The 21,425-nt window shown below is 58.1% G+C and overlaps 1 protein-coding gene across 13 annotated transcripts; it reads left to right on the top strand.

Annotated features, from left to right (window-relative positions):
- Positions 1-295: 295 nt before the first annotated feature.
- On the top strand, positions 296-20,959 carry UNC13D (unc-13 homolog D). Of its 13 annotated transcripts, XM_074020531.1 has the most exons (34): positions 296-334; positions 691-845; positions 1,551-1,586; positions 1,805-1,912; positions 1,998-2,057; positions 2,148-2,214; positions 2,457-2,637; positions 4,048-4,092; positions 4,219-4,287; positions 4,478-4,547; positions 4,723-4,827; positions 4,942-5,034; positions 5,110-5,213; positions 8,481-8,598; positions 8,704-8,828; positions 8,973-9,063; positions 9,146-9,202; positions 9,293-9,390; positions 9,496-9,547; positions 9,625-9,755; positions 9,873-9,993; positions 10,338-10,481; positions 10,677-10,775; positions 10,862-11,068; positions 11,250-11,318; positions 12,324-12,403; positions 16,231-16,336; positions 16,410-16,481; positions 16,929-17,012; positions 17,108-17,228; positions 17,440-17,563; positions 18,615-18,811; positions 20,104-20,233; positions 20,737-20,959. In XM_074020531.1, the coding sequence occupies exons 2-33, from the start codon at positions 729-731 to the stop codon at positions 20,223-20,225; spliced, it is 3,273 nt and encodes a 1,090-aa protein (XP_073876632.1). In that variant the 5' UTR covers positions 296-334; positions 691-728; the 3' UTR covers positions 20,226-20,233; positions 20,737-20,959. The 13 variants fall into 13 exon arrangements, with proteins under 13 accessions (XP_073876632.1, XP_065388079.1, XP_015294344.3 ...); XM_065532007.2 differs by having other exon boundaries at positions 20,104-20,959; XM_015438858.4 differs by lacking the exon at positions 296-334 and adding an exon at positions 348-546 and having other exon boundaries at positions 20,104-20,959.
- The last annotated feature ends 466 nt before the right edge of the window (positions 20,960-21,425 follow it).

Here is a 21,425-nt window from a genome sequence, read left to right as displayed (position 1 = left end):
GCCAAGTCTGTCCTCGGGAGAGATCAGGCAGCGGCCACTCTGCCTTCTCCTCCTGGCCATCCTGGCCCGGAGCTCTCTGGGACTTGGCTAAGCCCCCTTCAAGGGCGTTTGAAGAGAGCACCCTCCTGACCGCCAAGGTGGGGACAAAGGCACAGGGCCGTCCCTGCCGAGCACAGCTTGGCCCCGTCATCTCCATGGAATGTCACCTGTGGGGCCAGGCAGGCTGAGCAACTGGCTGTCCTCCAGGGAGGCGCCTCTTGGAGCCCTCACCTTGAGCCCCACCCCACGTCTGGATGCACTCGAGGAAGTGGGGCGAGAACCCCCTGGGGCCCAGGTCAGCTTCCCTCAGGGTCCTGCCCAGCCTGGGCACAGCACATGGATGGAGCAGGATGCTGCCTGCCTGTTCTGATCCCCCGGCCCCCTGCTGAGAGCGTTGGCCCCTTCCTAGGGCCTCTGTGGGAGGGTGGGGCGGGGCCAGGCCTGCCCACAGGGTCCACCTTCTGCTCCAGCCAGAGGAGGGTCCTGTAGGGATCCCGGCTGGGGAAGGTGCGGGGGGCCTGGGAGACTGCCTCTCCGAAGCAGTGAAACCCTCACCCTTCCGTCCCCACTACCACCCTCCCTACACCCTCCCCTGACAGAGGGTGGCAGCCCCAGGCTCTTTGCATAATCCTGTGGCTTCGCTGTCTTCAGCCAGCACCAACGGACAGGGAAGGGCAGAGAAGGCCACCATGGCGACACTCCTCTCTCATCTGCAGCAGCGCCCTCCCCTCTTGCGCCAGGCCATCAAGATAAGGCGCCGCAGAGTCAGAGATCTACAGGATCCCCTGCCCCAAACGGCCCCGGAGGTAGGAGTGACCTCACTGGGGAGAGAGCTGGCCTTGGGGAGCACTGCGGTCTCGGGTGTGGGTGCCCTGCTGTCTGGCCCCACCTCTCGAAGGCTGGGACTGGGGACCAGGGACCCTCCCCTGTCTACCCCACCCTGGGGAGAGCCTCCTGGGCCAGCAGAGCAGGGGCTGCCAGGTGTACTCTGGGCCACTGTGAGACTCAGGCCCTGCGGTCTGAGCCTCTCTGAACCCCTACCTCTGGTGGGCCTGACTTCCCATCCCCTGCTCCTCCAGCTCCAGAGGAGCCGACTCCGTTAGGTGGGGGTGTCCCTGCTGTCGGGTGAGCTGTTCGGGGAGCAGCAGACCCCTAGGCCGGCGTGGCACCCCCCCTCACCTCCGCTACTGAGCCTCACTTCCGCTGCTGGGTGAGGAGCAGCCGCCACCGATAAGCAGAGCTGTTTCCTCTGGGGAAGGGAGGGAGGTGGGGTACGGGTGTGGAGGGCTCGCGTTGCTGGGCGCCCATGGACCTCAGCCACATCGGGCCAGGGGACGGACCTCCAGGAGGCCTGCTGGGGGAACAGGTGCGGGGCATCAGTGGGGCTGGAGGCCAGGGTGCTGGGGCCCCCATACCCTTGGCCTGGTTCAGGCCTTGGAGGAGCTGTTCCTGTCCATCTGAGCCTGCTCTGGGCCTCCCAGGACACTCTGCCTTTCCACCTTGTTCTGCAGATCCAGCCTCCGTCCCACCACTTCTCCCCCGAGCAGGTAAGAGTCAGAGTGTTGGGGTGCAGAGAGGTGGGGAGGGCGGCTGTGCATCCTCCTGCTGGCCGACGCTGATGGCAGCAAGCAACTTGCGGTGGGGAGGGGACTCCTGGGTCTCAACTCCCTCCGCTGCACAAGCCGCCCCTTGTCCTGCCCTTAGCGAGAGGTGTTGGTGCCAGGGGTGGCTGGTGGGGTCCCCAAGGTGACCCCGTGTGTCTCAGCGGGCCCTGCTCTACGAGGACGCACTCTACACTGTCCTGCATCGCCTGGGTCAGCCTGAGCCCAGCCATGTGACGGAGGCGTCTGAGCTGCTGCAGTACCTACAGGAGGTGAGCCCAGCCCCCACGCCACCCCCCTTCCTGCAGCTGCCCTTTCTTGTGCCCCCAGCCACCCACCCGCCTGCCTCCCCACCAGGCCTTCCACGTGGAGCCCGAGGAGCACCAGCAGGTGCTGCAGAGGGTCAGGGAGCTCGAGGTAACTTGGGGCCGGGGCCACCCTGCGCAAGGAGGGGCCTGGGAAGCCCAGCCCCCTCAGGGACTCAGGCCATCCCTCCTGTCCCTCCAGAAGCCAATATTTTGTCTGAAGGCAACCGTGAAACAGGCCAAGGGCATTCTGGGCAAAGATGTCAGTGGTGAGCATGGGGCGGGGTCCCCGACGGGCTTCTTCCTGGCTCCTTCCTCTCCCATCACAGCCTGGCCCAGGACTCTTGGTGGGAGCACCCACCTCCCAGAAGCTCTGCAGTGCTGGCCCCCATGCTGCTGATCCTCTTCCCTCTCCCCAGGAGGAGGCTCAGCCCCGGGCGAGGGTGATGAGGGCCTTTCCCAGGGACCCAGCCGACTCCCTGGCTGCCTCGTCTTCCCCACTCCTCCCCAGGGTTCAGCGACCCCTACTGCCTGCTGGGCATTGAGCAGGGGGTCAGTGTGCCGGGGGGCAGCCCCGGGTCCCGGCATCGGCAGAAGGCTGTGGTGAGGCACACCATCCCCGAGGAGCAGACCCACCGCACGCAGGTCATCACCCAGACACTCAACCCCGTCTGGGACGAGACCTTCATCCTGTACGTGGCCACACTCCAGTCCCCACTCTGTCCAGGTCTCCTCTGGGTAGCAGGGTCTCCCCCAGATAATGAGATGAGTAGGTTGTCCTGGCTCAGAGGAGGGGGTTTGGCTCTGGACAAAGACTGGAGAAAAAGTCCATCTCTAGGCACGTTAAATGGACAGTAGATCAGATGGGACAGAACGACATCAATGCCACATGCGCTGATGGGGCAAGGAGGGTCGGGCCCTTGTGAGTGAGTCTGGGGGTGCCTGAAGCCATACCTGAAAGGAGGCAGGGACACGTGCGGTGGCTCACGCCTGTAATCCCAGCACTTTGGGAAGCTGAGGTGGGCAGAGCACTTGAGGCCAGGAGTTCGAGACCAGCCTGGCCAACATGGCAAAAGCCCATCTCTACTAAAAATACAAAAAAGGCCGGGCGCGGTGGCTCACACCTATAATCCCAGCACTTTGGGAGGCCGAGGCAGGCAGATCACAAGGTCAGGAGATCGAGACCATCCTGGCTAACACGGTGAAACCCTGTCTCTCCTAAAATACGAAAAATTAGCCGGGCATGGTAGCAGGCACCTGTAGTCCCTGCTACTCGAGAGGCTGAGGCAGGGGAATTGCTTGAACCTGGAAGGCAGAAGTTGCAGTGAGCTGAGATCCAACCTGGTGACAGAGCAAGATTCTGTCTCAAAAAAAAAAATTAGTGGGGTCTGGGCGCAGTGGCTCATCCCAGCACTTTTGGGAGGCTGAGGCAGGTGGATCACCTGAGGTCAGAAGTTCAAGACCAGCCTGGCCAACACCCCCGCTCTCCTAAAAGTACAAAAATTAGCCAGGCATGGTGGTACATGCCTGTAATCCCAGCTACGTAGGAGGCTGAGGCAGGAGAATCGCTTGAACCAGGGAGGTGGAGGTTGTGGTGAGCCGAGATCGTGCCACTGCACTCCAGCCTCGGTGACAGAGTGAGACTCTGTCTCAAAAAAAAAAAAAAAAAAAAAAGGGCATGCTTGTAATCCCAGTACTTTGGGAGGCCTAGGCAGGCGGATCACGAGGTCAGAAGCTCAAGACCAGCCTGGCCAACACAGTGAAACCCTGTCTTTACAAAAATTACAAAAATTGGCTGGGCGTGGTGGTGGGCACCTGTAATCCCAGCTACTTGGAAGGCTCAGGCAGGAAAATCATTTGAACCTGGGAGGCGGAGGTTGCAGTGAGCTGAGATCCTGCCACTGCACTCCTCCAGCCTAGGGACAGAACTAGACTCCATCTCAAAAAAAAAAAAAAAAAAAAAAGGCAGTGATGCGGGTATGAGGAGAGGAGTTTGGCAGGGATAGGCTACAACTCCATAGCTCTGGGCTCTGGTCACTTTCGGCTTCGGCTGGGGGCATCCACCCTCCAGGGCCCTCAAGCACACCCTTTTCTCCATATAGGGAGTTTGAGGACATCACCAATGCGAGCTTTCATCTGGACATGTGGTGAGTGACCTGGCCTGCACCTAGGGATGGGAAGGGAAGGGATCTGGGGTGAGAGAGGCAGAACCTCCTCCTGGAAGAGGTCCTAGGCGCTCTCTCTGCTTCCTTCTCAAACCTCTGTCCTGCCAGGGACCTGGACACTGTGGAGTCTGTCCGACAGAAGCTTGGGGAGCTCACAGATCTGCATGGGCTTCGCAGGTGCGTGTTGCAGGGCTCACAGGGAAGGAGTGGGGGCTCCTTCTGCCCTCCATCCCCCGACATGCACACTGGATGCTGGGGTGCAGGCTCCTTTGGGGTCCAGGTGGCTGTGGTGGGGTGGGGGGTAGATTCCAGCCTGATCCCTTCTGACGCTTGCTGCATCCCCTTCATGGGACCCTGCCTGATGAAGGATCTTTAAGGAGGCCCGGAAGGACAAAGGCCAGGATGACTTTCTGGGGAACGTGGTTCTGAGGCTGCAGGTGAGGAGGAGGAAAGGGGCCCAGGAGCAAGGCAGAGGGAGGGGGTTGGGAGGGGTTCTGGGGAGAGGCTCCATGTCCTCACCAAGCTGAGCCTGGAGTCCACCTCCTGTTGTCTCCACTGCCCCTGCCTCTGTGAGGTTCTGACGCTCATGGGCTGGGCATCCCCGCCTGCCAGGACCTGCACTGCCGAGAGGACCAGTGGTACCCCTTGGAACCCCGCACTGAGACCTACCCAGACCGTGGCCAGTGCCACCTCCAGTTCCAACTCATCCACAAGCGGGTAGGTCGGGTCCTGGGTCAGTGGCTGTGCCCAGCTCCTGCAGTGGTCTGCTGGGTTGGGGATCTGGCTGCACCCGGCGTGGGGCCCTGTCTGCTCACAGAGGCCTCATTGCAGAGAGCCACCTCGGCCAGCCGCTCGCAGCCCAGCTACACGGTGCACCTCCACCTTCTGCAGCAGCTCGTGTCCCACGAGGTCACTCAGCACCAGGTACTGCCCTCCCAGGGCTGGGCGCAGCCGGAGCTGCCCTTCAGGTCCTGATACTCCTCCACCTGCTCCACTCAGGCGGGCAGCACCTCCTGGGACGGGTCGTTGAGTCCCCAGGCTGCCACCGTCCTCTTTCTGCACGCCACACAGAAGGACCTGTCCGACTTCCACCAGTCCATGGCGTGAGTGCACAGCCCTGGGCAGAACCCCTGAGCCACTAGCCCCCCACGCCCCCTGCCCTCCTCCAAGCTGATAGCCCAAAGTGTAATTCTCAGCGGAGTTCCCTTTGGCCCAAAATGTGTGTTTTAAGTTTTGAATCAGTTGCCAACTTTAAAAAGTCTAGAGTTTTGGCTGATGTGGTAGCTCATTCCTGTAATCCCAGGACTTTGAGAGGCTGAGGCAGGAGGATCACCTGAGCCCAGGAGTTCAAGGCTGCAGTGAGCTATGATCACACCAACAGTCCTGCCTGGACCACAGAGTGAGATCTCATTTCAAAAACATACTAGAAAAAGCAATCTGGAGATTTCACATACCATCCAGATCTCCAGCTTCTCGTGAAACCCAAGTGTTGGAACTTCAGGGCCATCATTTTGCTGCTTTTTTTTCTTTTGAAACAGAGTTTTACCCTTGTTGCCCAGACTGGAGTGCAACGGCATGATCTTGGCTTACTGCAACCTCTGCCTTCCAGGTTCAAGTGATTCTCCTGCTTCAGCCTCTCGAGTAGCTGGGATTACAGGCGTGCTCCACCACGCGCAGCTAACTTTGCATTTTTAGTAGAGACGGAGTTTCTCCATGTTGGTCAGGCTGGTCTCGAACTCCCGACCTCAGGTGATCTGCCTGCCTCGGCCTCCCAAAGTGTTGGGATTACAGGCGTGAGCCACTGCGCCCAGCCATTTTGCTGCTTTTTTGAGTGGCCAGAGCAGTGATGTGTCTGCCTCTGCCCGTCACAGCTGCCACTGGGCCCACTTCAGTTGCTTTCGTCTCCTGAGTCCTTCTGGGCATTTGAATTTGGACCCCGTCCCTAACCCCAGCCCTGTTTCCCAATGCCATAGCCTTCAACTCAGCAAAACTATGCACTGATAAGGACAGATTTATGTTGAGGGCCAGTCACGTCAAGTCCTAGGAATGCTGAGGAGGTCATAGGGGGTCACAGTCATTCCAGTGCATGTGAGAAGGGCAGAGATGGGACACAGCCGGCCGGGCGCAGTGGCTCGCACCTGGAATCCCAGCACTTTGGAAGGCCGAGGCGGACAGATCACTTGAAGTCAGGAGTTTGAGACCAGCCTGGCCAGCATGGTGAAACCCTGTCTCTACAAAATATACAAAAATTAGTCAGGCGTGGTGGCGCACATCTGTAGTCCCAGCTACTCAGGAGGGTGAGGCACAAGAATCACTTGAACCCAGGAGGTGGAGGTTGCAGTGAGCTGAGATCACACCACTGCACTCCAGCCTGGGTGACACAACGAGACTCTGTCTCAAAAAAAAAAAAAAAGAGATGGGACACAGCCAGGTGCTGGCCAGGGGAGGAACAGGAGCAGGATATTGCCTCAGGCCTGGGCTGTGACTTGGAGTCTGAGTGGGAGGCGGAGGGAGCCCAGGGGAGTGCATTTCTGGGTCGGGGTCAGCATGTGTACTGCTAGGACCTCAGGCAGGTGGGTGATCCGTCGATGAGGGTGGAATGGCGGTGAGGCTGGAGACTGGAGCAAGCACCAGATGGGGAGGGGCCTGGTTTGCCTGCAGGGCCCAAGCACAGTAATGCAAGTGGCTGCAGTGTCCAATAGGGACCTCGGCCTGTCCCCAGGCTGCTCCTCTCCCCCATCCTCTGCCCTCCCACTGGACCTCTGTGTGTGACATCCCTCCAAACCGTCTGAAAGGAAGTTCTCGCTGATGCTTGCCACATGTGCACGAAGGCTCAGGTCCTTAGATCCTATTTTTCTTTTTTTTTTTTTTTGAGACGGAGTCTCGCTGTGTCTCCCAGGCTGGAGTGCAGTGGCGTGATCTCGGCTCACTGCAAGCTCCGCCTCCCGGGTTCACGCCATTCTCCCGCCTCAGCCTCCCAAGTAGCTGGGACTACAGGCGCCCGCCACCACGCCCGGCTAGTTTTTTTTTGTATTTTTAGTAGAGACGGGGTTTCACCATGTTAGCCAGGATAGTCTCGATCTCCTGACCTCGTGATCCACCCGCCTCGGCCTCCCAAAGTGCTGGGATTACAGGCTTGAGCCACCGCGCCCGGCCGATCCTATTTTTCTTTCTTTCTTTTTTTTTCTTTTTTTTTTTTTTAGCTGGAGTTTCCCTCTTGTTGCCCAGGCTGGAGTGCCATGGCACAGTCTCAGCTCACTGCAACTTCTGCCTCCTGGGTTCAAGTGATTCTCCTGTCTCAGCCTCCCAAGTAGCTGGGACTACAGGTGCCCGCCATCACGCCTGGCTAAATTTTGTATTTTTGGTAGAGATGGGGTTTCACCATGTTGGCCAGGCTGGTCTCGAACTCCTGACCTCAGGTGATCCGCCCTCGTTGGCCTCCCAAAGTGTTTCGATTACAGGTGTGAGCCACCGCACCTAGCTGATCCAATTTTTCAAAAACAGCAAGAAATCCTGAAGTTTTAAAATCACAAATATCAGGCCGGGCGCGGTGGCTCAAGCCTGTAATCCCAGCACTTTGGGAGGCCGAGGCGGGCGGATCACAAGGTCAGGAGATCGAGACCACAGTGAAACCCCGTCTCTACTAAAAATACAAAAAAATTAGCCGGGCGCGGTGGCGGGCGCCTGTAGTCCTAGCTACTCAGGAGGCTGAGGCAGGAGAATGGCGTGAACCCAGGAGGCGGAGCTTGCAGTGAGCCGAGATCGCGCCACTGCACTCCAGCCTGGGCAACAGCGTGAGACTCCGTCTCAAAAAAAAAAAATAAAAAAAAATAAAAAAAAAAAAATAAAATCACAAATATCTCAATCTGGGCAATTTGAAAAGCATCTATGGAAACAAACAAAAAAAAATCCTGGCTGGTCACGGTGGCTCACGCCTGTAATCCCAGCACTTTGGGAGGCCGAGGTGGGTGGATCACTTGAGGTCAGGTGTTCAAGACCAGCCTGGCCAACATGGTGAAACCCCGTCTCTCTACTAAAAATATAAAATTTAGCTGGGCATGGTGGTAATGCCTGTAGTCCCAGCTACTTGGGAGGCTGAGGCTGGAGAATCGCTTGAAGCCAGGAGGCACAGGTTGCAGTGAGCCGAGGTTGCACCACTGCACTCCAGCCTAGGTGACAGAGTGAGACTACATCTGAAAAAAAAAGTCCTGCATGTCCTATTGAGACACTAGGTTTCAGCCTGTGCTGGTGGATGGTTCTCCACCAGGGGCCCTGGAGGAGGGAGATGATTCCCTCCACCTGAGGCCAGGTGAACAGGGGAAGGTGACTCCCTCCTCCCTGCCCAGCTGAGGGCTTCCTGTCCCCTGCAGGCAGTGGCTGGCCTACAGCCGCCTCTACCAGAGCCTGGAGTTCCCCAGCAGCTGCCTCCTGCACCCTATCACCAGCATCGAGTACCAGTGGATCCAGGGTCGGCTCAAGGCAGAACAGGTAGGCATGCAGTGGGCAAGGGGTACTGGGCACGCAGGGCTCAGGGAAGGGGCAGGGGAGCAGCAGAGGCTGTCCAGGCTTCTAAAGCATCTCCTGGCTCTGCAGCAGGAGGAGCTGGCCGCCTCATTCAGCTCCCTGCTGGCCTACGGCCTCTCCCTCATTCGGAGGTTCCGCTCTGTCTTCCCCCTCTCTGTCTCGGACTCCCCAGCCCGGCTGCAGTCTCTTCTCAGGTCAGTGACTGCTCTCCCCTTCCTCGGTGGGGTCAGGGATGAGGGAGCAGCTGGGGTGCCTGCAGGAGTGGGAGAAGCCTGTTGGAGGAGTGAGTGCTGTGTGGGGCAACAGGAACTTTGGACACAGCTCTTTTCGTCTTGCAGGGTCCTGGTACAGATGTGCAAGATGAAGGCCTTTGGAGAACTGTGCCCCAACACCGCCCCATTGCCCCAGCTGGTGACTGAGGCCCTGCAGGTATGGTACTCGTGCCGAGGATGGGGGAGACCAGTGTCTGGGCCTGGCAATCCCTCCCTGCTCACTGCCTCTTTGTCGACAGACTGGCACCACTGAATGGTTCCACCTGAAGCAGCAGCACCATCAGCCCATGATGCAGGTGAGGGGCTGGGCAAGGGGGAGGGTGGGGGGACACAGGGGGTGGTGCCTGCCTCTGGCAGCCCTGCCCAGCCCACCTCTGTCTCTGCAGGGCATCCTGGAGGCAGGCAAGGCCTTGCTGGGCCTGGTACAGGATGTCATCGGCGACCTGCACCAGTGCCAGCGCACGTGGGACAAGATCTTCCACAAGTGAGCAGATAGCCAGGTCGGGAGGTAGTGGGGCATTGGCTCAGAGCCAGAACCACAGGGACCCTGGTGTATGCCACTGGGTGACATCTGCTGCCTTTCCTCCAGTACCCTCAAGATCCACCTCTTCTCCATGGCTTTCCGGGAACTGCAGTGGCTGGTGAGTCCCTCCCCTGTCTCTAGGGCATGCTCTCTGACAGGGCTGTGGACCCCACCCTCCACACCTTCCCTTTGCAGGTGGCCAAGCGGGTGCAGGACCACACGACGGCTGTGGGTGATGCAGTGTCCCCAGAGATGGGCGAGAGTCTGTTCCAGCTCTACATCAGCCTCAAGGAGCTCTGCCAGCTGCGTCCAAGCTCCTCAGAAAGGTGGGCAGCAGGCCAATTGCGGGCGGCCGCAGGGGCACAGGGGAGGGGAGGGTGGACGAGGCCCCAGGGCCCATGGTGGCCCCAGCCTTCCCGACGCTGAGCCCCGGCAATCCCCAGGGATGGAGTCCTGGCCCTGGATAATTTCCACCGCTGGTTCCAGCCGGCCATCCCCTCCTGGCTGCAGAAGACGTACAACGTGGCCCTGGCGCGGGTGCAGCGCGCTGTGCAAATGGATGAGGTGGGGGCGTGGCCAGGGTGGGGGACGGGCCCCGGTTTGGGGGTGAGGCTTGGGTTCTGCCTGGACCTCCAAAGTGTAGTGAAAGCTGGTAACCCTCTCTGAACGTCCCTTTTGGGTGCACTTGAGGCCAGTTGTGTGCAAAATGCTGCCTCTGGATATCCTTGGGGCTGTGGCTTCACTTCGCCTGAGATCCTGCAGCCTGTGCGTCTGGGCGGAGCCGTGCTTGTCTCATGTGAAGCTCCCTGCCCAGCTCTGTGCCTGGTGGTGGTAGCCGCTCTATGGATGAAGGAGGGAGGGGAGGGGGTGGATTTGGCAGTATCCTCAGTCCTCCTTTCTTCCCCCAGCTGGTACCCCTGGGTGAACTAACCAAGCACAGCACATCAGCGGTGGATCTATCCACCTGCTTTGCCCAGATCAGCCACACTGCCCGGCAGCTGGACTGGCCAGACCCAGAGGAGGCCTTCATGATTACTGTCAAGTTTGTGGAGGTGTGGTATCTTCCACGTGTCCTTCCCCCTCTTTCTAGAATACCACCCACCGTTTCTCCCGAGCTCTCACCCAGGCAGTCTCCCAAGGCCTGTGTCCTAAATCCCCCAAGTCGCTGAAATTTCCATGCCCTTCCCACCTGCCCTTCTTGGATGCCCCACCCATGAATCCATTCCCTCTGTCCAACCCCACCCTAGGACACCTGTCGCCTGGCCCTGGTGTACTGCAGTCTTATAAAGGCCCGGGCCCGCGAGCTCTCTTCAGGTCAGAAGGACCAAGGCCAGGCAGCCAACATGGTAAGGCCAGAGCTGGGGCTGGGAGTCTGGCTGGGTGTGGGGACCAGCCCGGACGCAGTTCAGGAAGCTCTGCATCTCTGTCCCAGCTGTGTGTGGTGGTGAATGACATGGAGCAGCTGCGGCTGGTGATCGGCAAGTTGCCCACCCAGCTGGCATGGGAGGCCCTGGAGCAGCGGGTAGGGGCTGTGCTGGAGCAGGGGCAGCTGCAGAACACGCTGCATGCCCAGCTGCAGAGCGCGCTGGCCGGGCTGGGCCATGAGATCCGCACTGGCGTCCGAACCCTGGCCGAGCAGGTACCTTGTCCGACCGCACAGTCACCCCATCCCCTCCCGTCCTCAGCCTGCCTGGTTCCAGCAGGACCTGGGCCCGTGTCCAGCCCTGACCCCTTCCTGCGTCTAAACTCAGGCACTAAGGAACTCTCCCATCCCCAGCTCATGCCCTGACCTCCCTCCTTCTTCTGTTTTGTGTCTCCAGTTGGAGGTGGGCATCGCCAAGCACATCCAGAAACTGGTGGGCGTCAGGGAGTCCGTCCTGCCTGAGGATGTAAGTGGCCCTTCTGCCTGCTGGCCTTCACCGCCCTGCCAGCTCTGTAGATCTGGGGTCACTGAAGGCCTTGGTGTCAAAGATAAGTCCCCCAGACCAGGCAAGGCATGTTCTCTCCCTGGGCCTCAGTTTCCTCCTGGGATGCTCACAGGAATGGGTTGGGTCACTCCACCGGCTGTCCCAGCACTGACAGTCAATGAGGGGACTGCAGCTGGGGAGGGCTTAGGCTTTGCAGCCCAACAGGCCAGGGTGCACATCCTTCTCAGCTGCCTCCTAGCTTTGCTGTCCTGTTCACACAAGCCAGCTGGCCTGTAAGTGGGGGCATATCATGACGCACACCTTCGACTGCTGGGTAGAAGGATATTCATTCATTCATCAACTATTTATCAGGTGTCCACTTTGTCCTATGCATTGATTTAAGCACTGGGGATAGGTCAGTGAACAATATGACAAAATACCCGCTTTCCTGGAGCTGACATTCTAGTAGTGGAGGTGAGAGAAGAGCTATCCATAACTACAGTGATCATTATAGCTATTAACTCTCTGCACAGACGTGTATGCGTGTGCACACATGCAGTGTGCTAGATAATGATAAATGCTACAGAGAAAAGACAGAGAACGGGGTGGGAAGTGTCAGAGGGTTGTATTTTTAGATGGTGACCAGGGAAGGCCGTGACAACTGAATGAAGACCTACAGGAAGCAAGGGGAGGAGCCATGAGAAGTTGTAGGGGAAGAGCATTTCAGGCAGGCAGAACGGCAAGGGCAGAGACCCTGAGGCAGGACCATGCTTGGAAGGTTCCAGGGCTGTAGAGGAGGCCAGTGTGGCTGGGACAGGCTAAGCAACGGAGAGGGGAAGGCAGAGAGGTGGGCAGTCCGGCCTCTTACAGACATTACAAACTGCTCTCACAGAAAGGCCCTGTTTCCTCCCTCCAGGTCAGGGGAAGGGGATAGGGGTGGGGCCAACATGAGCTGGAGCCACACCTGCTCGCCTTCTCCCTCCCCAGGCCATTCTGCCCCTGATGAAGTTCCTGGAGGTGGAGCTTTGCTACATGAACACCAACTTGGTACAGGAGAACTTCAGCAGGTCTGTAGCAGCCCCTGCCCTGGGCATGCTCACCACCTCCCCCTCTCCTCCCACGGCCCCTCCTTCCTGGGCCCCAGCATCCGTTCTGAGGGGTGTAGCAGCCCCTGCCCTGGGCGTGCTCACCACCTCCCCCTCTCCTCCCACGGCCCCTCCTTCCTGGGCCTCAGCATCCGTTCTGAGGGGTGGAGGTGAATACCTTTGGTGACCTCCCTTACGGGGTGGTCAGGCTCTGCTAATGCTCGCTGCAGGGACAGGGAGCTTGCCACTTTACAGGCCTCCCCATTTCCTGCTGCCTAACTGTGAGTGCTTTGAGTCCTTCCTTAGGCTGAGCCAAAATCTGCCTGTCCTTTCTCCTTTAGTCCCAGGCCTGTCTTCAGGGCCTCCCTGACTGCTCCTCTGCCCCCATTAGGTTACAGGTGGTCCCCACCCACGGTGCAGGGAGAACTTCTAGTTAGGGGGTCTTATAGCAGGGACCCAGGATGCCAGGCAACAGGCGGTGGAGTGCAGCACGTGGGCTCTGGACCACCTGGGTTCAGACTCCAGCTTCATCACTGCTTAGCAGCCTTGGACAAGTTCCTGGTGCAGATGAGAATAGTTCTGGCTTCTGCTGAGGATTAAATGGGTCATGTGAGGTGCTGAGCTTGGTGTCAGTACAAAGGAAGTGGTCAGTGATTATTAGCTGTAGTGACGATGACGATGACAGTGCCCACCTCCCTGTGGAATCTGGGCGCTGAAGAGGCCGCCTGCTCTCCTAGAGTTCTGTTCCACCCCCACAGGTATAGTCAGGGCCCCTTGGAGCCCAGCCGTTTTTATTTCTTAAACCATGTATATATGTTTTTTATTTTTTTGAGATGGAGTCTTGCTCTGTCGCCAGACTGGAGTGCAGTGGCGCCATCTCAGCTCACTGCAACCTCCGCCACCGGGTTCAAGTGATTCCCTGCCTCAGCCTCCCAAGTAGCTGGGACTACAAGCTTGTGCCACCACGCCCAGCTAATTTTGTATTTTTAGTAGTGACGGGGTTTCTCCATTTTGGTCAGGCTGGTCTCGAACTCCTGACTTCATGATCCACCCGCCTTGGCCTCCCAAAGTGCCGGGATTACAGGCGTGAGCCACCACTCCCAGACTGTTTTTAACATTTTATTTATTTTTTTCACCTTTAAGCTCTGTTGGACTTGATCTTAGACCATATTTTTCACATAAACCAGAGTTAAACATCCACCAAGAGGGAAGTTTTGCTCAGTGCTATCTCAGGAGCCTTTAGAACACCACCAGGCATGGTGGCTCATGCCTGTAATCCCAGCACTTTGGGAAGCCAAGGTGAGCGGATCACTTGAGCCCAGGGGTTCAAGACCAGCGTGGGCAACATGGCAAAACCCGGTCTCCACAAAATTATACCAAAATATATATATATATATTTATATTTATATTTATTTGTGTGTATTACACAAAAATTAGCCAGGCATGGTGGAGTCTACCTGTAGTCCCAGCTACCTGGGAGGCTGAGTTGGGAGGATCCCTTGAACGCAGAAGATGGAGAGGATCCCTTGAACACAGAAGGTGGAAGCTGCAGTGAGCCGTGATGGCACTGCTGCACTCAGCCTGGGTGACAGAGTGAGACCCTATCTGAAAAAAACTTTGGAAAGAACAGTGCCGGGTACATAATGGACACTTAAATGTGTTGCACAGGCCGGGCACGGTGGCTCACGCCTGTAATCCCAGCACTTTGGGAGGCCGAGGCGGGCGGATCACGAGGTCAGGAGATCGAGACCATCCTGGCTAACATGGTGAAACCCCGTCTCTACTAAAAATGCAAAAAATTAGCTGGGCGAGGCGGCGGGCGCCTGTAGTCCCAGCTACTCGGGAGGCTGAGGCAGGAGAATGGCGTGAACCCGGGAGGCGGAGCTTGCAGTGAGCCGAGATCGCGCCATTGCACTCCAGCCTGGGCGACTAAGCGAGACTCTGTCTCAAAAAAAAAAAAAAATGTGTTGCACAAATTAATTAACTACTTTTTTGGCGGGGGGACGGAGTCTCTCGTTCCTGACCTCAGGTGATCACCCCACCTTGGGCTTCCCAAAGTGCTGGGATTATAGGCGTGAGCCACTGCGCCTGGCCATGCTTTTTTTTTTTTTTTTGAGATGGAGTTTCGCTCTTGCTGCCCAGACTAGAGTGCAACGGCATGCATGATCTGGGCTCACCGCAACCTGCACCTCCCAGTTCAAATGATTCTCCTGCCTCAGCCTCCTGAGTAGCTGGGACTACAGGCATGCACCACCATGCCAGGCTAATTTTGTATTTTTAGTAGAGATGGGGTTTCTCCATGTTGGTCAGGCTGGTCTCCAACTCCCGACCTCAGTGATCCGCCCGCCTCAGCTTCCCAAAGTGCTTGGATTACAGGCATGAGCCACTGTGCCCAGCCAATTTTTTTTTTGGTTTTTTTTTGTTTTTTTTTTTTGAGACGGAGTCTCGCTCTGTCGCCCAGGCTGGAGTGCAGTGGCCGGATCTCAGCTCGTTGCAAGCTCCGCCTCCTGGGTTTACGCCATTCTCCTGCCTCAGCCTCCCGAGTAGCTGGGACTACAGGCGCCCGCCACCTCGCCCGGCTAGTTTTTTGTATTTTTTTAGTAGAGACGGGGTTTCACCGTGTTAGCCAGGATGGTCTCGATCTCCTGACCTCGTGATCCGCCCGTCTCGGCCTCCCAAAGTGCTGGGATTACAGGCTTGAGCCACCGTGCCCGGCCTTTTTTGTTTTTTTGTTTTTTTGTTTGTTTTGTTTTTTTGAGATGGAGTCTCACTCTGTTGCCCAGGCTGGAATGCAGTGGCATGATCTCAGCTCGCTGCAAGCTCCACCTCCTGGGTTCACGCCATTCTCCTGCCTCAGCCTCCCCAGTAGCTGGGACTACAGGCACATGCTGCCATGCCCAGCTAATTTTTGTATTTTTAGTAGAGACAGGGTTTCACCATGTTAGCCAGGATGATCTCTATCTCCTGACCTTGTGATCCGCCTGCCTCAGCCTCCCAAAGTGCTGGGATTACAGGCATGAGCCACTGCGCCCGGCCTGCTTTTTTTTTTTTGAGACAGCATCTCATTCTTGTGACTCAGGCTGGAGTGCAGTGGTGTGATCACGGCTCACTGCAGCCTCATCTTCGTGGGCTCAAGCGATCCCTCCCACCTCAGCCTGCTGAGTAGCTGGGGCTACAGGTGCATGCCATTATGCCTGGCTAATTTTTTTATTTTTATTTTTTGAGCTGGAGTCTTGCTCTGTTGCCAGGCCAGAGTGCAGTGGTGCAATCTTGGCTCACTACAACCTCCGCCTCCCGGGTTCAAGCGATTCTCCTGCCTCAGCCTCCCAAGTAGCTGGGACTACAGGCACGCGCCACCACGCCCAGCTAATTTTTGTATTTTTAGTAGAGACGGGGTTTCGCTATGTTGGCCAGCATGGTCTCAATCTCTTGATCTCCTGATCTATCTGCCTCGACCTCCCAAAGTGCTGGGATTACAGGCATGAGCTACCGCGCCTGGCCTGCTACTGTCTTAAATCAAGTTCTGTCACTGGGGGCCTGGCCTCCTCCCTGTCTCCAGCCTTGTTTGTGGGTTCCATTAGCCTGCTGTGGAGGGTTCTTCACTGAGGTTGAGAGGTGTGTTGGATAGGACTGACCCCACCTGCCCCTTGCTGGTCCTGTACCCGCCCTCTCCCCAGCCTCACCTGGGGTGGGAGGAGCTGGGGTGTGGCTGGGTCCCTGAGGCCTCCCCTTTCTCAAGAGCGTCTTTGCTTCCTCCTCCACCACTGCCTTGCTGTGCTGTGTCCACATCCCTCCGGCCCCCGCCCCAGCCTCCTGACCCTGCTCTGGACCCACACGCTCACAGTGCTGGTAGAGGCGGCCGCCTCCCAACGCAGCTCGTCCCTGGCTTCCAACAGGCTGAAGATTGCCCTGCAGGTAACAGAACCGGTCACAGCAATGATAACCCTGGTGGGAGGGTGCCGGGGGTCAACTCTGATATCTCCCTCAGAACTTGGAGATCTGCTTCCACGCTGAGGGCTGTGGCCTGCCGCCCGAGGCTCTGCACACTGCCACCTTCCAGGTAGGGGCTTTGGGTGAGCTTCCCCGCAGGAGGTCCGGGGAGCCTGCCTTTTGGCACTCACCTATGTCCAGGGCCAGCTACATAATTTATGGGGCCCAGTACAAAATGAAAAGCTGGGCCCCTTATTCAAAAGTTATTCAAAAGTTATTCAAATTTTAAAACGGTGACAACAGAACCTGAAACCAAGCCTGGGTCCTCCTAAGCACAGGGCCCTGTGTGCCTGCACGGGGGCGGTGGGGTCAGGGGAGCACACCCGTGAAGCCAGCCTTGTCTGTGCCTCTCCTGCTGTCTGCCTGGCCTGAGGGTGGCTCCTGCCCGTGGCCCCATGACCCAATACTTTCCATTTCAAACGGGCATCTTACCCTTGACCGCGAGCTCCTGCAGGGCGGGCCCTGGCTGTGGTTGGGCGTGCGGTCCATTTGGATTCTCAGCTGTATGTGTTCCCAGGCTCTGCAGAGGGACCTGGAGCTGCAGGCAGCCTCCAGCCGGGAGCTCATCCGGAAGTACTTCTGCAGCCGCATCCAGCAGCAGGTGAGGTCCCTCCCTTGTGCTGTGCCCTCTGCAGCCTCTGGAGCACCTCACTCCCGCTGTGTCCCTGCTGACCCTGCCCCTGCTCCCCACCCCAGGCAGAAACCACCTCTGAGGAGCTGGGGGCTGTGACAGTCAAGGCCTGCTACCGCGCCTCTGAGCAGAAGCTGCGTGTGGAGCTGCTCAGCGCCTCCAGCCTGCTGCCCCTGGACTCCAACGGTGAGTGGAGGCTGCCCTTTGGCCACTCCCCGTGGTCCCATCCTGGCCCTCCTGTCTCAGCGACCCTTGGGGCTCAGCTCACCCTGCAGGAGCTCTGGGTGCATTTCCTCCAGTTACCAGGAGGGGTCAGTGCTGCTGAGCAGAGCGTAGCTGTGGGGGTGGGGTACCTGGGAGACCCTCAACTAATGCACATGCCCCCGCCACTTGCCAGGCTCCAGCGACCCCTTTGTCCAGCTGACCTTGGAGCCCAGGCATGAGTTCCCTGAGCTGGCTGCCCGGGAGACCCAGAAGCACAAGAAGGACCTTCACCCACTGTTTGATGAGACCTTTGAATTGTGAGTGGGTCCCGTTCTTCTCCCAGTCCCCCGCCTCATTTCCCCCAGGTGGGCTCCCTCAGGCCTGCTCCTCCTGGCTGGGGCCAAGGGGCTCCCCTGAGATGGCTACATTTGGGCCCAAGGGATGGGGCACCTGGGACAAGAGTACGGCTGGACGCGGTGGCTCACACTTGTAATGCCAGCACTTTGGGAGGCCGAGGCAGGCGGATCACTTGAGGTCAGAAGTTCAAGACCAGCCTGGCCAACATGGTGAAACCCCATCTCTACTAAAAATACAAAATTAGCCAGGTGTGATGGTGGTCACCTGTAATCTGAGCTACTGAGGAGGCTGAGACAGGAGAATTGCTTAACCCAGGAGGCAGAGGCTGCTGAGATGGTGCCACTGCACTCCAGCCTGGGCAACAGAGTGAGACTCCATCTCCAAAAAAAAAAAGAGGGCTGGGTATGGTGGCTCACGCCTATAATCCCAGCACTTTGGGAGGCCGAGGCAGGTAGATCACAAGGTCAGGAGATCAAGACCATCCTGGCTAACACGGTGAAACCCTGTCTCTACTAAAAATACAAAAAATTAGCCGGGTGTGGTGGGATGCGCCTGCAGTCCCAGCTACTCGGGAGGCTGAGGCAGGAGAACTGCTTGAACCTGGGAGGCGGAGGTTGTGGTGAGTCGAGATCACGCCACTGCACTCCAGCCTGGGTGACAGAGCAAGACTCCATCTCAAAAAAAAAAAAAAGCTTGCTTCCCCTGGGGGGAGGGGTGGACTCCCACATGTTGAACTTAGGGACTTCCAGGGAAGGGTCCTGTCTCTGAGGTTCTCAGTAACCTGCTCCCAGTTCCTCAGGACAGGTGAGCGGGGAACACAGGACCCCTGGTTTAAAGCATCAGCTCACGGTCAGAGCAGGCATTGCATACATGGCCAAGAGGTACCAGGCTGAGAGCTGGCTCTGCAATCCTAACCCTGGCTGGTTCCCAACACCAAGCGGGTGAACCCATGTGTCGGTGCTGGGGGTGGCCGTGCTGGGGCTGGCAGCAGAGCCCTAACTCTCCCCACAGCCTGGTGCCTGCCGAGCCGTGCCGCAAGGCTGGGGCATGCCTCCTGCTCACCGTGCTGGACTACGACACGCTGGGGGCCGACGACCTGGAAGGCGAGGCCTTCCTGCCGCTGTGTGAGGTGCCCGGGCTGAGTGGCTCTGAGGAGCCTGGTGAGGTGCCTCAGACCCGCCTGCCCCTCACGTACCCTGCACCCAACGGTAGGCCTGAGCCCAGGGCAGGGTGGTACAGGGACGGGAGCCTGTAAAGCTCAGGCAGGAGCCCCAGAGAGGTGACACCAGGGTCAGAGAACAGCTTCCCTGGAGGTGGGAGCCAGTGGGACAACCATGGCCCATCTCTTGGTCTAATCAACAGACCAGTGAACTTTAAGCTAAGTGTAACGTGACTCTTCCTGCATGGGGGAGTCACCAAGAAGTTTAACTGGGGAGAAGGGTCTGGATCTCACTCAGTGGGGCCACATCCCTGCAGAGCATTTCTGATTCCAGCAACGGTCTGGTGCTTGTGCACTTAAGAGCAAGTGCTAAGCACTTTATGCATGCCAGCCAACGAAGCAGATATTAGCACTCTTTTACAGATGAGTAAACCGAGGCATGAAGAGGTTAACTTGCTAGCTTTAGGTTCTCATATAAAAAGGTAATAATAGCAAGCCGGGCGTGGTGGCTCAAGCCTGTAATCCCAGCACTTTGGGAGGCCGAGACGGGCGGATCATGAGATCAGGAGATCGAGACCATCCTGGCTAACACGGTGAAACTCCGTCTCTACTAAAAAATACAGCCGGGCGCGGTGGCTCACGCCTGTAATCCCAGCACTTTGGGAGGCCGAGACGGGCGGATCACGAGGTCAGGAGATCGAGACCATCCTGGCTAACACGGTGAAACCCCGTCTCTACTAAAAGTACAAAAAAAACTAGCCGGGCGAGGTGGCGGGCGCCTGTAGTCCCAGCTACTCGGGAGGCTGAGGTTGGAGAATGGCGTAAACCCAGGAGGCAGAGCTTGTAGTGAGCCGAGTTCGCGACACTGAACCTGGGTTACAGAGCAAAGACTCCGTCTCAAAAAAAAAAAAAAAAAAATACAAAAAACTAGCCAGGCGAGGTGGCGGGCGCCTGTAGTCCCAGCTACTCGGGAGGCTGAGGCAGGAGAATGGCGTGAACCTGGGAGGCGGAGCTTGCAGTGAGCTGAGATCCGGCCACTGCACTCCAGCCTGGGCGACAGAGTGAGACTCTGTCTCAAAAAAAAAAAAAAATAGCCAAATCTTAGGCACATCTCAGCCCCTCGCTGCAGTCGGGTCAGTGTCCCAGCAGCACTCTGTCTATTACACGACCGGATGCGTCTGTCAGACCACCTCCTGAGCTGGGCTGGCGAGGGTCTGTCACTGGTTTCCTTTCAGGTTGTTGGGGGGATGGGGCAGTGTTGTGCCCCCCCACACTCTTCCCTGCCACCACCAGGCACTGCCTCTCCCCCAGCATCTGACCCCCAAACCCCTCTCTCCGCAGGGGACCCAATCCTGCAGCTGCTGGAGGGCCGGAAGGGTGACCGAGAGGCCCAGTTCTTTGTGAGGCTGCGGCGGCACCGGGCCAAGCAGGCCTCCCAACATGCCTTGCGGCCTGCACCGTAGCCGTAGAGGTTTGCGGTGGGGCTGGGTCCCTGGTGGGGACCTGCAAGGGCTTTCCTGTAGGGTCTGGGGCTTCCCCGTCACAGCATGGCCTTCCAGCTTGGCCTGACACCTGGGGAGCCCCAGCATGCGGAGCGTCCAGAGTGCAGACTCCCCTGCCTTCCACAGTGATGGGGGCTCAGCATCGATATCTCTACTCCCACCCGCCTGCCTCCAGCCCTGGCTGCAATGTCTCCACCACACCCCAGCCCCAGGGGGAGCAAACCCTGCCCCTGCCCCCCTTTCGGAAAAGCTGCTCTGGTGGGCAGGGGATTGGGCCATCTGTCTCCTGGCCCATCTGCCTCCTAGCCTTCCTGTTCCAGCCACTGGGGTGGGGGCCAGGTTCACTGGAACCAGGGCTACAGGTGCAGAGTCTCCTGGGGAAGGGAGGAGGACCCTGCCAAAGATGAGGCTCCAGCTGCCCTGAGGGGAGGGTGGTGGCCATTACTAGAGGGAGCCTGGGTCCTCTCCCCAGGGGCTGCCAGCATCCAGGCCAGGAGGCCTGGAGCCAAGAACCTTCTGGCTCTGAGGGAGCAAGAGCTGGCAGGCGGCGGGGCTGGCACGGACAGACGGAAGCAGAAAGGACAGTTTGGCCGCTGTGTCTGCTACGCATGCCTCCTCCCCAGAAAGCACCTGCCACCTAGAAACTTTCTTAGCAAAAAAAAAAAAAATAAAACCAATCCTTTGTCCTCTTAAAATATACCTTTGGGCTACAGTGGGGCCCGGAATGCGAGCCAGGCCAGGTAGCTTCCTCCCCAGCCCTCAGGGGACCTTGAGCTACCCCTACCTTGGAGCAGCTACAAAGCAGGGGGGTGGGTATGGGAATAACTGAGGCAGAGGCAGGGTTAGGGTGATTTTTGGCTGTGGGCTTTGAACACATCACTTCACCAGGCATACCAGTTCCTGTGGCAACACCCAGGACAGGGACCCGTTCCTCAGGGGAGCACAGTGAGCAGGGGCCTCCCGAGGGTGCAGATTGAGGCTGAGGGGCTGCTCTTGAGACAGCAGGGCATAGTGGAGCTGGGTCCCTACCCTGCCTGGGGGGTCAGAAGCTGAGGGCTGGTCATCACGTCATCGTAGCTGTGTGACCCTGGTTCCACGTGGGAACCTCTGAGTCTGCACAAGATGAGGACAGGAGACGAGGTTCGTTGAGATGACATCCAA

Source organism: Macaca fascicularis, chromosome 16 (genome assembly GCF_037993035.2).
Source record: "Macaca fascicularis isolate 582-1 chromosome 16, T2T-MFA8v1.1".
In the NCBI taxonomy this organism is placed as follows: Eukaryota; Metazoa; Chordata; class Mammalia; order Primates; family Cercopithecidae; genus Macaca; species Macaca fascicularis.
This window is presented reverse-complemented; position numbering and strand designations above follow the sequence as displayed.